This window comes from Ceratotherium simum, chromosome 33, assembly GCF_057802395.1.
Source record: "Ceratotherium simum simum isolate JZ-2026a chromosome 33, ASM5780239v1, whole genome shotgun sequence".
Lineage (NCBI taxonomy): Eukaryota > Metazoa > Chordata > Mammalia > Perissodactyla > Rhinocerotidae > Ceratotherium > Ceratotherium simum.
The window spans coordinates 18,890,636-18,907,696 of NC_141932.1; the positions used below are offsets into that span (position 1 = coordinate 18,890,636).

General features: G+C 52.3%; 1 protein-coding gene across 5 annotated transcripts in view; it reads right to left on the minus strand.

Moving 5' to 3' along the window:
* Positions 1–794: 794 nt before the first annotated feature.
* Positions 795–17,061, minus strand: part of GRIK5 (glutamate ionotropic receptor kainate type subunit 5) — a 56,616-nt gene continuing 40,349 nt past the window's right edge. For 4 of the 5 annotated variants that reach the window (XM_087421682.1, XM_087421679.1, XM_087421681.1 and 1 more), the window contains 5 exons: positions 10,043–10,208; positions 8,001–8,226; positions 5,972–6,100; positions 5,756–5,877; positions 795–1,798 (listed from right to left, as the gene is read on the minus strand). In XM_087421682.1, the coding sequence (XP_087277808.1) occupies positions 1,370–1,798; positions 5,756–5,877; positions 5,972–6,100; positions 8,001–8,226; positions 10,043–10,208 (1,072 nt within the window). In that variant the 3' untranslated portion in view covers positions 795–1,369. Of the gene's footprint in view, positions 1,799–3,088; positions 3,248–5,755; positions 5,878–5,971; positions 6,101–8,000; positions 8,227–10,042; positions 10,209–17,061 lie in introns of those variants that run through there. The other variant, XM_087421684.1, reaches the window with a different exon arrangement.

Below are 17,061 nucleotides of genomic sequence, written 5' to 3' on the forward strand. Positions count from 1 at the left end.
TCTCTATTCCATCCCTGTCTCTCCCTTTTCTGTCTCCCCCACTCCACCCCATCTCTCTCTCTCCCCACCTCTCCATCTCTCCCCCTTCTACTCCGCCTCGTTTTGGCTCTTGCTGTGTGACCTTCACTCGTCCTTTCTCAGCTGCAGTTTCCACAGAAACCTCCAGCGGGGCAGGGAAGGGTGGGGACAGAGAGTAGGGTGGGGACAGAGAGTAGATCCACCCTTCTCTCTGCTCATCCAGTCCTTCAGCACCCACCCTCCCGCCCCCATTCTACTGGGATTTCTCACTTACTCTCTTGGGGGGCTGGGGAGGTAACATTATCAGCAGAAACACAGGGTCACAGTCACAGACAGTTGAAGATGGCCTCATGGATGTACACACACACATGCACATGATACAAAGTCTCCAAATCACCCTGACCCAGGCATACACTTGCAACTATACGGGCCACCCCGGCATCTCCACAGTGAACAGTTCACTCGCCCTCCCCTCCCCCAGCCCCATCTGGTTTCTGTCTTTCTGTGTCTCCGTTTCCTTGTGTCTCCGCCTCTCCAGATCCCTGCATCTTTCCCCATCTGTCCTAGGGTCTCTGTCGCAGCCTCCTTCTGTCCTAAGAGAAGGTCAGTGAAGAGGGGCCAGGTGCCAGGACCTGGGCTGACCTGCTGGCTGTGGGCAGGGCCGAGGGTGAAGAGAGTGCAGGAGTCACCATCCAGTCTGTGGTTCTCAACACACTCCCCAGGGCCCAAGACTTCAATGCCCTCACCCCCAGGAAATGAGACCCCGGTATCCCCAGTTTTGGGGTTTTGTTCTTTTTTTATTCCAACAGGGACTGGGATGTGGCAGAGGAAGGGATGGGGGCCCAACTGACCCCCTCCCTTGGGGGGGGTCTCATAGAAATTCCGAGGTTTCTCCCCAAAAAAAAGAGAGAAAGAGAAGAGTCGAGGGGCACCAGGGGACATTCATCTGCCCAGAGGCCCTCCCCTCCTCCACAAGTGGGGAGGGCTGCGTCAAGTCTTGGGGAGCCTGAGCAGTCCCAGGATGGAGTTCTCCCCGCAGACTTCTTTCCGCTTCCAGGAACGGCCCCCGAGTCCCCGGCCCCTGGAGTCCCCGGTTCCTGCGCTCCTCTTGCCCGCAGTCGGCGGCGGAGCGCGGCGTCCGCGGCACCCACCGGCAAGCCCACTAGGGGGCGCAGGCAGGCTCCGGAGCCGGACCTCGGACTTCACCGGGAACCGAAGGCAAAAACGCGGCGTCCGGCGCGCCGGGGCACAAGTCCTGTCCCTCGCCCGCTGGGGAAGCGAGGGCGGCCGGGGCCTGGGGTGGGCCCCGTCCCTGCGGTCAGTCCGGGCGCCCGCCCGGCCCCGCCCGTGGTCACTCGTGCTCGGCCAGCTCGCGGGGGCCGGCGGGGCCGGGCCGCGGCCGGGGCGGGCTGGTGGCCTCGGCGGGGACGCCCAGGCCACGCGGGGGCGCGCCGGCCCCGGAGGCCCGCAGCGCCTGGATGCGCCGGCACTCCTGGCAGACGCGCACGTGGGTGCAGGGGGTGGGCGCCGGAGGCCGGGCCCCGCCGGGCGGCCCCGGGTCGTCCAGGAGGCGCTGGGGGCCCCCGTGCGCGCCGCCCGCATCCCCGCCTGCGCCGGCCGAGTAGAGCTTGCCGTTGCTGAGGCGCATCTCGCGGACGGCGCGCAGCGACAGCAGGGCCCGGCTCGGGCCGCCCGGGCGCCGGCGCCGGCGGGAACGCGACGTCTTGCGGCAGGACACCGCGTGCCGCAGCTCCTGCAGCATCTCCTGGCACACCGACACCTACGGGCGGGCAGCGCGGGGCATGGTGGTCACCGCCGGCGCTCTCCTCGCCGCCGCCCCCTCCCCTGGCTTTCGCAGCCTCTCTCCCCTCCCCGCCTCCCCCAGCTCCTCCCCACAGCCGCTCTCTTCCCCTCTGTCTCTGCACCCCCTCCGCTCTTCCCGCCCCACCTCCTTCCTTCACCTCCTTCTTCCCTGCAGGCCCCTTCATCTCCTCTCTTCCTTCTTCCCTCTCCACACTTCCCACCCACTTCCCTCAATTCCTTCATCCTCGTGATTCCTGCCTCACCTCTCCACCTCTCAATTCTTCTCTCTCTCTTCCACTTCTCTACTCCGTGCCCTTGCTTCTTCTGGTTTCTTCCTGAACCTGCCCTCACTTCCTACCTGGGCGACTCTCTTTCCTCTTGTCTTTTCACTCTAAACTGTCTAACTGCCTCTAGTCCTTCCCTCATACTTCTGCTTCTTTTAAATGCAGTCACTATTACTAGACGTATTTACTGAGTGCCTACTGTGTGCCAGGCACTGCTCTGGGCACTGGGGATACAGCCAAGAAAACAGCAGTCCCTGCCCTCCTGGAGAATGTGCCCTCTGCACATTCCAGTGTGCAGAGACAAGAAATGTAGGTCATCAGAGTATAAATGTAAATGTATATCAGGTGGTAGTGAGTGCTCTGGAGAAAAATAAAATCAGCAAGAGAGGTGAGGAGTGTGGATGGGGAGTGATGCTGAATTTTGAGAGAGGACAGTTAAGGGAGACTCATTGAGAAGAGGACCTGAAAGGCAGTGCTGGGAGAGCCACGTGGAGCTGGGAGAGCAGGCAGATAACTCAGCAGGACAAAGGTGCTGAGGTGGGAGCAGGCATGGCCTGTTGGAGGGACCAAGAGCAGGTTGGGGGCTGGAAGGGGGTGTACAGGGGGGAGAGAGATGAGGTCACAGAAGCAATGGGGGCCATTCATGTAAGGCCAGAGGCCACTGTAAGGATGTGGCTTTTATTCTGAGTCAGATGGGAGCCACTGGAGAGTTGTAAGCAGAGGACTGCTGTGCTTCCACAGGGTCACTCTGGTGCTGTGCTAAGAAGGGACCGTAGGGAGGCTGAGGGCAGGAGCAGGAAGCCCACTGAGGAAGCTGCTACTATAACCAGGCAGGAGATGGTGGTGGCCGGACCAGAGTGGTGGTGGCTAAGGAGATGAGGAGGAGTTGGATACTGGGTGTATTTTGAAGGTAGAGCCAACAGGATTTGCTGAGAGATCAGATACAAGGTGTGAAAGAGAGGGAGGAGTGAAGGGTAACTCTACATATTTTCACCTGAGTAACGGGAATGATGGCATTGCCTGGTGGGTGGGCAGAACTCCATGCTGGACACGCGACGTTATGTGCGCTACCTGTCAGACATCCACGTGGAGATGTTGAGCATGGAGCTGAATTTACAAACCCTTGGTTCAGGGAGAGGTCCCTGTGAGGGATAGACATTTGGGGGCTATGGTAGGCAGCCCCAGGATCCCACCCCACCGGTGTTCCCGCCCTTGTGTAATCCCCTCTGCCTTTGTATCAGCGTTGCTGTACGACCAACAGAATACGGCTAGGTCAGCTATTTTGGCTTCTGCCTGGCTCTCTCTTGGATCATTTGCTCTGGGGACCGCCAGCTGCCATGGCGTGAGGACGCTCAAGCAGCCGTGTGGAGAGGTGCCTGTGCGAGGAACTGAGGCCTCCTGCCAACTGCCATGTGACTGAGTGTATTAATCATGTTCTTTATTTTTTCTACCTTAGGAAGTTTTGACATCTTTTTTTTTTTTTTTGTGAGGAAGATCAGCCCTGAGCTAACATCCATGCTAATCCTCCTCTTTTTGCTGAGGAAGACCGGCTCTGAGCTAACATCTATTGCCAATCCTCCTCCTTCCCCCCCCCCCCCAAAGCCCCAGTAGATAGCTGTATGTCATAGTTGCACATCCTTCTAGCTGCTGTATGTGGGACGCGGCCTCAGCATGGCCGGACAAGCGGTGCATCGGTGCGCACCTGGGATCTGAACCCGGGCCGCCAGTAGCGGAGCACGCGCACTTAACCGCTAAGCCACGGGGCCGGCCCAGTTTTGACATCTTAAAAATCTTGCTGGCCAGGGAAAGACTGCCCCTCCCAGAGCTAGACAATTCTTAGGCGTAGGGAAGGGCTGGGTGCCTGCCTTTCATATACAAACCAACCAATTCCTGGAGGACTCTATACCCCCAACCACTCCCTTTATCCAATTCACACACAAACTCAATATTTTCTCTGCCCTAAATCAACCAAGGGCAGGTACCAGACAACTAGACACCACCCCACTAGCCCAGAGCCCGCCACATTATCCAAACTAGCCACTCTGAAGCTGCACTGCCTTGCCTTTCCTGTAGAAACGCCAATAAAGTCTGGCCTAGGCTTTCTCTTGCTCCTGCTTCTGCCTCCTGAACAAACATGGTGCTTCCCCTGTCGCCCTGCACAGTGTGGCATGCCCCCTCTTGGAAAATGTAAGTAATAAAAATCTTCTTTCAATGGCATTGGCCTCTCTGTGTCACCTCCATAAATTAAAATCCCACAGGTACATTTTGAGACAGTGAGCCATGTTGGAAGTGGATCCTCCAGCCCCAGGTGAGCCTTCAGCCAACATCATGACTGTGACCTCACCAGAGACCCTGGGCAGCCAGAACCACCCAGCTAAGCTGCTCCCAGCTTCCTGACCCAAAGAAAGTGTAAACTTGTAAAAGTTTGCTGTTTTAAGCTGCTAAGTTTGGGGATAATTTGTTGTTATGTGGCAAAAGATAACTACTACAGGAGTCATCAGCATATGGATGTCTCACAAACCATCTGGCTGGATGGGATCACGGGGAGTGGAGAAAGAGAAGAGCAGTAGTCCCAGGACCAAGCCCGAGAGCCCCCCAACAAAGGCATGGCCAGAGATGTCGGAGGAAATGAGGTGCAAGCCGGGAAGAAGGGTTTTGAGGAGGGTGATCAGCATGCTGAAGCCTATTGCTACCTCACATGTGATGAGGCCCGAGCCTGGGCACTGGATTTCAGACGTGGGGTCACTGGTGACAAGACTGGCCTCAGTGGAGAGGTGGGACAGAAGCTGGATTGGAGAGGGTCCACGTATGAATGAGAGGAGAGAAACTGCAAACAGCAGGGGGACACAACTCTTTCAAGGCTGTAAGGGAAGGGGAGAAACGGGTGGTGGCGGAGAGGGGAAGTGGGGTCAAGAGAGGGTTTCTTGAAGATGGGAGAAATGACAGCATGTTTGTATGCTGCTGGCCTTGATCCAATAAAGAGGGGGAAACTGATGATGCAGGAGGGAAGGAGAGAACTGCTGAGGGATGTCTTTGGGGAGGCAAGAGAGGAGACGGGACACAGGGGAGGGCACCTTAGCTAGGAGTGTGGACGTTCATTTGGAGTAACTAACCTAACCAGGCGAGCGGAAAAAGCAGGCGGGTGGCTGGATGTGGCTGTGGGGCTTTGCATGCTCTCCCTGACTTGTCTGCTTTCTCAGGAGAGTAGAGGCAAGGTCATCAGCCAAAAGTGAGGAGGGGCTGAAGGCTGGTGAGAGAGGGGAAGGTGGGAACCGTCTAGGAGCACGGGGGCACGAATGGGTTGGGAAATGTAGGAATGTCGCTGGGCAGCACGGATCCTGAACACAGCGTGAGACGTGAGAAGGGTCAGCAAGTCTGTTTCCTTCGGGTCACATTCAGCTGCATTCTCCTGCCTCTGTCTCTCCTCTTATTTCTTCTTGCTTTGCCACCTCCACCTCTCCCCACATTCTTCTCTCTGGGCCCCTTCTCACTCCTTTCCCCTGCACCTTCGTCTCTGCCCTGTCCTCATTCCCCCTCTGCCCTCTTTCACACCTGTGGATTCTCTCTCCCCTCCCAATGCCACAGTCTTCACGCCCCTCCACCCCTGGGATCCCACTTCTCCCCCACACACCATTGGCCAACCTCCTCACCTCTTCAGACTCTGCCGACCTCCGCGTGGACCATATGAATTCCATGACTGCCACGAAGACAGCAATGATGAGGCCACAGATGAGCACGACAAAAATGCCGCCGATGTTCTCCATGCCCAAACCTGGGGTCGAGGGGGAGAGCCATGTGGTCAGGGCTGTGTGGGCATGGGGGCTTCGAGGAGTCTTTGGAAGAGCACAGCGTGTGGGGTGGCTGACCTTTAGCTCGATGGTCCTCCTCCTTGGGGCACCGGCTCCCCTCCCACCACTTGCGCTTCAGGATCTCCAGCCGATTGTTCTCCTGAAGCTGCAGGATGGCCAGCGTGATCTCATCCCGGAACGGGGAGCCTGGACCGGGCATACAAGGGGGTGGACCAGCCATCGGGGCTCTGGAGCTTTGCCCACCCAAACCCCAACTGCTCCCTCACCACGGCCTCTCCTCCTACCTCTGCCACATCCCCAGGGTCTTCCCTGTCCACCTTCAAGTCTGACTGCTCGCCACCTCCCCTGCAACCACCCTAGGCCAAGCCCCCATTACACCTCATGTCACATTTGTCACCAACGCCCCCCTCCCCCCACGGCCTCCCCTTACCCCCTACCCAGCCAGGGGACAACTTCAAAAACATAGTCATAAATCACGCCTCTCTCATGCTTAAAATTCTCCAGTGGCTTCCAGTTGCAGCTAGAACAATGTCCTTCCCTCGGCCAACAAGATCCTACATTCACTGGCCCTGCCACCTGGGGCTCCCGCTGCCCACTGCCCACAGCTCCAGCCACAATGGCCTCTGGCTGTTCCTTGAATCCGCCAGGCGTAATCCCACCTTAGGCTCTTTGCCTCTGCCTGGAATGTTCTTTCCCACACTTCACTCAGGGCTCTGCTCACATGGTGCCTCCTCAGGGCGTCTTCTCTGACTAACTTTATTTAAAATGGCACCAGGCTCCCTTTGAGTCTCTTCCCTTTAATCTCCTGCAGAGCAGTCGTCACCTCCTGATATCACACTATAAAGCTATGTGTTCATTGTCTGTTTGCTGTCTGTACCTTATTAGAAGATAGGAGGGCAGGGGCTTGGCAGCTCCCTACTGTGGTATCCCAGTGTCTAGCGCAGTGCCCGGCACACAGTAGGGCATCAGACACATCTCTGAATGAACGAATCCCAGCCACACTTCTCCTCAGCATGGCCCCAACCCAGGACCACCTTTCTCCTCTCCACCCTCAGACCCTCCCCTTAAACCATCCTTGGGCCCCAAACAGCCCCTTGACACACCCTATCCTGTACTCATTTCTTCATTCACTGTGATACTTCCTGAGCATCTACCAGGGGCCAGAACCAGGGATATGGACGCGTGGGGTGGTTAGTATTTATCAGGCACCTCCTGTGTGCCAGATACTGGGCTTACAGAAATCTATTCAAGTCTCCCAGTCGTCCTGTGCACAGGTATGACCACCCCCACTATCTGGAAGAGGCAGGTGACACTCTTCCTAAGGTCATGCGCTGAGTCAGGGAGGAAGCTGGGGTCTACATCCAGGTCGTATGACTCCAGAGCCTGTCCCCCACAGCACCAGGCCACACTGCTTCCCTGGCACAGCACCGACTCTACTACAAAGCTGTACGATTTGGGGTAATTTGTTATATGGTAATAGATAACTAAGACAGCAGTCATCAGCACATAGATGGTTTTAAATGCCAAAATTTGGTGACAAAATTGGTGGTGAGTTTCCAGCATTGAGCCCTGGAAAAGGAAAAGCACATCCAGGGAGATGGAGTCTCCCTGGCAGATCCATCCACCCTTCCTTCCTTCCACCCACCCTCTCTCCCTCCCTTCCCTCTATCTAACATCCATCATCCATTTTCTGAGCACCTGCTCTGAGCCAGGCTGTGGGTTTGGTGCAGAGAATATGAAGTAAATAAAACCAGGTTCTCACCCTCAAAGGGCCCTTGAGCCAATGGGAGGAGGCGGCGAGCCTCATGGCCCACGTGTACTGAGTTCTGCACAGTCTCACTGGGTTCTCCCAACAGCCCTGCAGGACTGGAACTCATTGCTCCTAGGCCTGTTTTTGCAGGTTGAGGGAGCAGAGGCTCAGGAAGGTGACGTCACTTGCCTGAGGCCACACACACTTGCCAGGAGGCCACATACAATACACCCAGCCTGCCTCAGGGAGGGCCTGGCCTAGTCCTGGGCCTGCTCAGACAGCTTAGTTCCAGATACCTAGACCCCTAATGTATTCCCCAGCCCTGCTGTGCCATACCCAGCGGCATGCCGATGCCGTAGCCCTTGGTGTCGAGGAGGCCCCCGATCTGGGTGAGGTTGCAGTTGAGGCGCCGGTGGTACTCATTCATGGTGGACTCAAGCAGGAAGGCGTAGCGGGAGTTGAGGACACGGGCGATGCCCTCCTCTGTGCTCTTGACGAACACACTGGGCTGCTTTGACTGCATGTAGTTCCACATACGCTGGTACGTCTGATACCGTGAATTCTGGGCAGAGGGGGCACCAGGAAAAGTCAGGAGAGGGTCTTTCCACTCCCTGCCTCTCCCCTGAGCCCTGTCCCCTGCCCGCCAGGAAATCTCCCTTAACCAGAGATAGCGAGCGAGACCAGAGGAAGACAGAGAGAGCCAAAGACAGGAGAGAGACAAGACAGACTGCTCAAGGCCAGGTCCAAGTTGTCTTCATACCCATCAGCCCAACAAGGACCTGAGGACGGAAGGCTTGGGAAGAAGGGGCCATGGTCTATTTTTCAACCCTTCTTCTCTCTTCTACCCCTGGGCTTGGCTCAGCCTGACTCCATCCCCGTCTTCCCAACACCCCCAGGCCTTACTCACAGAAGCTGGGAGCAGATGCTCAACCCCAAATCTACCCAGGTGCAGCCTGGTTCAGGGAGACCAGCATCCATGACAAGTAGAACAGCTTACTTCCTACAGGCTCTGTGGGAACCTTCTGGGAAACGCCCCACCCCACCCCAGCCACAGCCCGGAGGGGGAGGTGTGAGGAGGCCAGGCTGGGGATGACACACCTGCCACTACTCCCAACACACGCCCTCCCGCACCTGCCTCTCCCTCTTTTTTTTTTAAAGATTTTATTTATTTTATTTTTTCCCCCCAAAGCCCCAGTGGATAGTTGTATGTCGTAGCTGCACATCCTTCTAGTTGCTGTATGCGGGACTCGGCCTCAGGATGAACGGAGAAGTGGTGCCTCGATGCGCACCCAGGATCCGAACCCGGGCCACCAGCATCGCAGCGCGCGCACTTAACCACCAAGCCACAGGGCCGGCCCTGCCTCTCCCTCTTTGATCTGAGGTCCAGACACTGCTCTTTCTAGGTGCCCCACAGGCCCCTCCCCGTGGCTCAACAACCTCTCAACCTGGGAGTTCACCCCCTCTTCCTCTCCTTTACCACTCAGCCAACGGCCCAGCTCCAGCCTCCTCTAGACCACTTGTCTAACTCCCTACTCCCCAAGGGGAACTTGCAGCTCTAAATGGGTCACCCCTTGGGCCGGCCCCGTGGCTTAGCGGTTAAGTGCGCACGCTCCGCTACTGGCGGCCCGGGTTCAGATCCCGGGCGCGCACCGACGCACCGCTTCTCTGGCCATGCTGAGGCCGCATCCCACATACAGCAACTAGAAGGATGTGCAACTATGACACACAACTATCTACTGGGGCTTTGGGGGGAAAAAAGGAGGAGGATTGGCAATAGATGTTAGCTCAGAGCCGGTCTTCCTCAGCAAAAAGAGGAGGATTAGCACGGATGTTAGCTCAGGGCTGATCGTCCTCACAAAAAAACAAACAAATAAACAAACGGGTCACCCCTCTGCTCACTAACCATTCCCACCCTCCCACTTACAGGGTCCAATCTCAGCCCTATCCTGGCATTCGAGGCCTCTGCAGTCTCACCCAAATCTCCTCAGCAGGCTTGCTTTCCTTTCGTTTCCTTCCCACCACCCCAAAACACACAGGGACAAGCCCCTTTCATCTTGAAGAGCCTTCCTCTCCTCTCTGCTGGCCCATTTTCCCAGGCCTGACCCTTCTAGCAGCTTCCGTGACCTCATTTGGCCTGTCCAACACTGATGTGACGTTAGATCCCACATCTGCCTCCTTTTCCCCATTCCCTGAGTGAAAGCCCAGTTTCCCCAGCCAGACAGCAGCAGCCCCTGAGAGAGTATGAGCATGTCTTCTGCTACCCGGCCTCTCTGACTGGCATGACAATCAGTCCCTCTGACCCAGGGCCAACCCCACCCTGAGCTGCTATGCATGGTGGGGATCCCAACACTGAGCCTAGGTGGCTCCGGCAGCCCCACCTGGAAGAAGGTCATGGTGGAGCCAGCGTGGATGGTGCCGTACTCAATGTTGGTCTGGTCTGCCAGGTCGTCAGCTGACTCCACAGGCACCTCCATGCGCTGCACGGTGAGGAAGGCGGCCAGGTTGGCCGTGTAGGAGGAGATGATGATCAAGGTAAAGGCCCACCTGAGGGGTGGGAGGGGTGAGCTACAGGTGGGAGCCACCCCTGCCACCCTGTCCCTGTGGCCCTGCATCCCATTGGTGGTGACCCCTCAGTGACCCCGGCATCTGGAAGGCTCAGAGACTGCTGACTAGTGGAGAGGCTGGGAGCATGGATTCTGGAGCTAGACTCCCTGGGTTTAAATATTGCTTCTCGAGACTTCCACTTCCAGATACAAGAGAATAAGATGGTCTGGACATACCCTCCCACTGTGAACTGGAAAACTGAACAGAATATAGGAAACTATTTAAAGACATAGGACAAGAAACATCACAAGACTGTGAGCCCTGAGAAAAGAGAAACAAACGAGGTGAGCTTGATCATTGCCCAGGCTGGCCGGCTGGATTTAATTCACAGACTGCAACGCCAGGAAGGAAAACCCAAACAGTCTGGCAATCTCACTGAGCTGCAGAGATGGAAATCAGAGATCAGGGAGGCCTAGATGGCTGGAATCTATGGTACAGAGTACCCAAGAGGAGGGAGCTGCACACAGAGAGACGGTTCCAGAAATCTGCATGGGGTCCCCCTGAGTCTTTGGCTGAGTATCAATCCGTGTATGCAAAGGGTGAAACTCCAAGAGACTGGACAGGAACAGCTTTCAAAGACAGAACAATCCCAGGGCTCACACAGGGCTGGGAATCTTTTGAGCTCCCTCTAACCAGAGCAGAGAGATCTCACTGAATACCTGAGACATTCAGTAGGGACCCAAAAGGACAACATGCTAGAAATAGAGTTAAGTTAGCCCTAGAATAAAGGCCATGCTAGACCTGCCCCAAAAGAGCCTAGAAACAGGCCTGGAAAGGATCAAAGTAATCCACGAGTAACTTAACTGCCTGCCAGAAAAAGTCCAAGACTCTTTCAAGTAATACATTCAACAATGTAAACAACGTAAAATTCACAATGTCTGTCATCCAAAAAAGAATTACCACATACACAAAGGTGCAGGAAACTGTGACTCATAACCAAGAGAAAAATCACTCAATTGAAACAGACCCAGAACTGACAGAGATGACGGAATTAACAGACAAGGACATTAAACAACTATTATAGATGGATTCACTACGCTGAAGGACATAAAGAAAAACATGAACATATCGTAGAGAGAAATGGAAGCCATAAAAAAGAAGTGAATGGAACTTCCAAAGGTGAAATATACAACATCTGAAAATATTACTGGAGTGGATTACACAGATTAGACGCTGCAGCTGAAAAGAACAGGGAATTGGAAGAAAGCAAAACAGTCTATCCAAATGAAGCACAAGAGGAAAAAATGACTGACAATGAGCACAGAGCCTGAGTGACCTGAGGAATAATAGCAAGTGGTCTTACATACGTGATTAGAGTTCCAGAAAGAGAGGAGAGAAAGGGGGCAACAGAAAAGAATATTTGAAGAAGTAATGGCCAAAAATTTTTCAAATTTGATGAAAACTATCAACTTGCAGATCCAAGAAGCTCAATAAACCCCAAGCAGGATAAACACACACACCACCAAACACATCAAGGCACATTATAATCAACTGCTGAAAACCAGTGATAAACAGAAAATCTTTAAGATTCGCCTCGAACTAACATCTGTTGCCAATCTTCCTCTATTTTGCATGTGGGCCCACTGCCACAGCATGGCCACTGACAGACGAGTGGTGTAAGTCCGCACCTGGGAACCAAACCCGGGCCACCGAAGCAGAGTGCACTGAACTTAACCACTAGGCCACCAGGGCTGGCCCCAGATAATCTTAAAAGAGAGTCAGAGGGGGCGAAAACACATTACATACAGAGAATCAAAGATAAGAGTGACAGTAGACTTCTTCTCAGAAAGTATGCAGGCCAGAAGACAATACAACAATGTGCTGAAAGAAAGAAAAATTGTCAACCTAGAATTCTATATCCAGCAAAAGATCCTTCAAAGAAGAAAGCACACTAGTAAATTCTTCATACAAACAAAAGCTGGCAGAACTAATTGCCAGTAGACCCAAACTTCAAGAAATATTAAAAGAAGTTCTTCAGGTAAAAAGAAAATAAAAGCAGATGGAAATCTGGATGTACATGAAGGAATGAAGAGCATCAGAAATGGTAGATGTATGGGTTAATATAAAAGACATATTGCTCATTTAAAAAATTTCTTTAAAAGACATTTACTTTTTAAGCAAACACACACATATACACTTAATATACTGTGGGGTCACAGATATGTAGAAGTAATATATATGACAAAAGTAGCTCAAAGGATGGGAGGGAGAAATGGAAGTATACTGTTCTAAGGGTCTTACAACTTATGTGAAGTGATATAATGTTACTTGAAAGTATTCTGTAATAAATTAAAGAGGCATATTGTAAACCCAGAGCAACTAGTATGAAAAATTCAAAAAGAAGCATAGTTAGTAAGTCAATAGTGGACATAAAACAGAATCCTAAAAATCTCAATAAATCCAAAAGAAGGTAGGAAAAGAGGGAAAAGGTAACAAGGAAGACATGGGACAAAGAGAAAACAAACAGCAAGTTGGTAGATTTAAACCCAACCATATCGATAATTCCATTAAAGGCAAATGGTCTCAACCAGGGGTTGGCAAACTATAGCCCACAGGCCAAATGTGACTTGCTGTCAGTTTTTGGATAGCCCACAAGCTAAGAATGGTTTTCACATTTTTAAATGGTTAAAAAGAAACTGAAAGAAGAGTAATATTTCATGACACATGACATATAAAATTCAAAATGCACTGTCAGTGTCCATAAATAAAGTTTTATTGGAACACAGCCACTCTCATCCATTTACGTACTGTCTGTGGCTGCCCTCACATTACAGAGTTGAGTAGTTTTGACAGAGATCGTATGGCCAGCAAAGCCTAAAATATTTACTGTCTGGCCCAATAGAGAAAAAGTGTGCCAACCCCTGCTCCAAGGCCTAAGTATATGCTGCCTATAAGAAACCCACTTTATATATAACAATAAAGGTAGATTGAAAAATAAAAGGATAGGAAAAAGATATGCTACACAAACACTAAGCATAAGAAAGCTGGGGTGGCTATATTAACATCAAATAAAGGTAACTTCAGAATAAGGAATATTACCAGGAATAAGGAGGGACGTTATATAATGACAAAAGGGTCAATTCATCAAGAAGACATACCAATCCTAAACATTTATGCACCTAATTACAGAGCTTCAAAATTCATGAAACAAAAACTGAATTGAAATAGAGAAATTGAAGGTAGAACTGAAAAGAGAAATAGATACAACTTCTCCACAATTATAGGTGGAGATTTCACCACTGCTCTCTCAATAAGTGATAGAGCAAGTAGACAGAAAATCAGTATGAATATAGAATACTTGAATAACACTATCAATCTACTGGCTCTAACTGCCATCAATAGAACACCACATCCACGACCAGCAGAATACACATTCTACGCAAATGTACACAGAACATGTACCAGGATTGACCATATGCTAAGCCGTAAAACAAGTCTCAATAAATTTCAAAGGATTAAAATCCTACAGAGAATGTTCTCTGACTACAATGGAACTAAACTAGAAATCAATAGTAGAAAGATTTCTGGAAAATCCCCAAATCTTGGCTCCATCGCTGTCTAGCTGTGTGACCTTGGACTCACCTGTGAAGTAAGTACAGTTGCAGATCCCTCCTCACAGGGTTGTTGTAAGAGGGAGTTACATCTGGCACAGAGCAAGCGCTGTGCCCAAGTGTGTGCTCTTATTGTCTTGGTGACTCAGGACTGACTCGGAGAAGAGGCACCCGTTGGCCTGGCTATGGGACCCAAGTACAGCCACTTGTCTGACCCTGGCCCTCTCTGTTCTCCTGCCTGGCAGGTGAGAGTGGCCAGGCTCCCCACAGATGACACAGATCTGTGGGGCCTGAAGACAGGGCAGATGCTGAGAGGGCCTCCCAGACCACCCCCTCCTCTGGCAGATCATAATGAAAACAGCAGCCTTTCTTTGCTGAACACACGTGCACAGTGCTGTGCTAGGCACTGGGGTGGGGGTGGACTGGAGGACAGAGTGATGAATAATATGCCTCCTGCAAAAGGAAACCAAAATCCGACACACAAAGACCCAGGGTCTGACACAACCTCTCCAGAAACCAAGTGTCTCCAAACCCACCCCAGGAGTCAGAGTTGTTATTCACTCAAGACAAAATTATTCAGTGCCCAGTACACACCAGGCACCACCTAGACCCCAAGGATACAGCATGGCTAACTGGTGGTAGTGATGGCGGGGAGATGGGGCCACTCTCCGAGAGAGCATGGGGACACAGACGGGGAGTCTGATTTGGGAGTAGGGATGTAGCTCCATTTTGGACAAGTTGAGTTTTGAGGATGCCTGTCAGGCACCCATGGAGAGGTCTGGAGATGAGGACTGGAGTGTCAGTTACGAACAGCAAGGGAAGCCAGGGGCGGATGAGATGGCCCTGGAGGGTACAGAGCGGGGGTCCCCGGGCAGGGAGCACCCCAGGAGGTCTGAGGACAGTGTTCAGTGAGGCATGGGGCACTCTGGAGCCAGAGTGACTGAGGGGGTCCTGGTGTCAATGAAGGAGGAAGGTGTCCGAAAACGCAGCCCCGGCTGAACAACAGGAAAAATCCAGTATGTGATTATCTGAGCCTAACTCCTTGGTACATAAAAACCAAAGTATTTTTTGCATGGTTATAAGAGAAACCGAAATCTCTAGAAATGCACATATTGTTTAGACTGAGGAACAACTGGATGTCGTTTTGTTTGAAACTTTGCCAAGAACCCTTCACCATTTTGGGAAATCACGTCTCTGACAGCAGCTCTGCTCTGGTATTTGAATCACCAAGTCAAGACACTTGGACCAGTTGCATTAGAAAATCATCACGTTCGTGGTGATTTGTATTTGTACAAACATACTCATCTACCAACTATTTCAAAGTGTCAAGTCTCCAGTGTGGATGTAATACGGTTAAATGGTCTTACTTCTCGTAATTCCAGACGTATCCATTATAAGTAGGTGCAACCACCTGACTACTGCACCTGTCTTCCAGCACAGTCTCGCCCAAGCATTTCCATATCACTACTGTATTGTTTTATCATAAATCACTTCCCTTTTTCTCCTTTGTATTGCCATCAGGGCATTTTATCGATTTGTTTTAAATTCTGTGTGTAGGTGGATATATTACCCTTGAATTTCATCAGGATGGAAAGGAGATGTTACAAAATATTTGTTGTAAAAAGAGGGCGTTGGGTCTGCAGCACTGAAAAATCACTGGTGTGGAGTGAGGAGTTCCAGGTGAGACGGCAAGCACAAAAGGAACCCACCGCAAAATGAAACAGAGGATGCAGAGGTAGGAGGAAACCAAAAGGATATAGCAGCCTAAAAGCAGGAGTTTCTAGAACGGTGGCTAACGGGGCATATTGGACATGTCAATTAACGGGTCCCATGTGACCCTGGTGGAGCCGGGGGGAGGGCGAGCCACGCTGCTGGCCACATCGGAGGTTGTGGGCCTTTCTTGTCAGGAAGGCGTGAGGAGAGGATGACCTGAGGAGGGGTTGAAGAAAATGGCAAAGGAGTGGCTGAAGACACGGCCTAGAGCCTACCTGGAGGTGGACAGACACGAAAGCAGGCAGGGTTCAGAGAACAGGAAAGAGGGAGGTCTAAGGACTCACTTCACAGGAGTGACCGAGAGTCCGGGAGGGACACGGCTGTGGTTGGGCATAACCTCGGAAACACTGATTTCTGAGGCAGAGCGGTCCTGATGATGATAAGCCCTTGGGTGTGGCTGCACGAGGCTGTGGCCCGAGTGGACGCTGGAGACGAAGGGCCCAGAAGGCGGGTTCTGGCCAGGCTGCTGCTGTTCAGGTGGCAGCCAAGTCCCCTAGGGTACTGGCACCCACCCCCACCACCCCACCACTGGCCCTGGCCTGCCGAATTACTGGGCCGGGGTCACATTTGGAGATTAATCAACATCTGTTGAAACATCTGTTGAATGAGGGAATGTGTGGGAGGACTCGGGGTGGAGACAGGAGTAAGCCCGGAATCAAAGGCTCCAATGAGGGAGGAAGAGTGACTGGGGGCTTCCTGAGTGACAGCGATGGGAAGAGGCAGAGAACACCCAGCTGCAGAAGAGGGTCCCTGACTGAGGAGCAGTGGGGACAGCCTCCAGCAGAAGGCAGGCCTCACTGGTCCCCTGCCTGACCTGGGGACTTGGCCAGATTTGTCAGAGAAGATCTCCTCGTGCCCTCTCCAGCCACCTCACACACACAGCCCTCTCCTGCCTGTCCAGAATGCTCCCTCTCTTCTTGTCACAGACGTCTCTGTTTCAGCCTTTAGGACTCAGGGTGGATGTCACCTCCTCAGAGAGGCCTTCCCTGAGCACCCCATTCTCTAATATACTCTTTTACTGCACCCTGTTTGGTTCCTCAATAGGCACAGTTTACTACATCTGATACATCATTATATTGAAAATGTTAATAAATTTCACTTGGATTGTACGGCAGGCAGAAGACAGCCCCCCCCCCTCCCGTAAAAGATGTCTACATCATACTCCCTGGAATTTGTATGTTCCCTTACGAAGTAAAAGGGTCTTTGCAGATCTGATTAAGTTAAGGAACTTGAGATGGGAGATGGATTATCTGGGTGGGCCCAGTGGAATCACAAGGGTCCTTATAAGTGGAAGAAGGAAGTCAGAGTCAAAGATTTGAAGATGTTATGCTGCTGGCTTTGAAGATGGAGTAAGGGGCCAAGAGCCAAGGAATGCAGGCAGCTTCCAAAAGTTGGAAAAGGCAAGCAAATGGATTCTCCCCTAGAGCCTCCAGAAAAACCAGCCCTGCCAACTCCTTGATTTTAGCCCA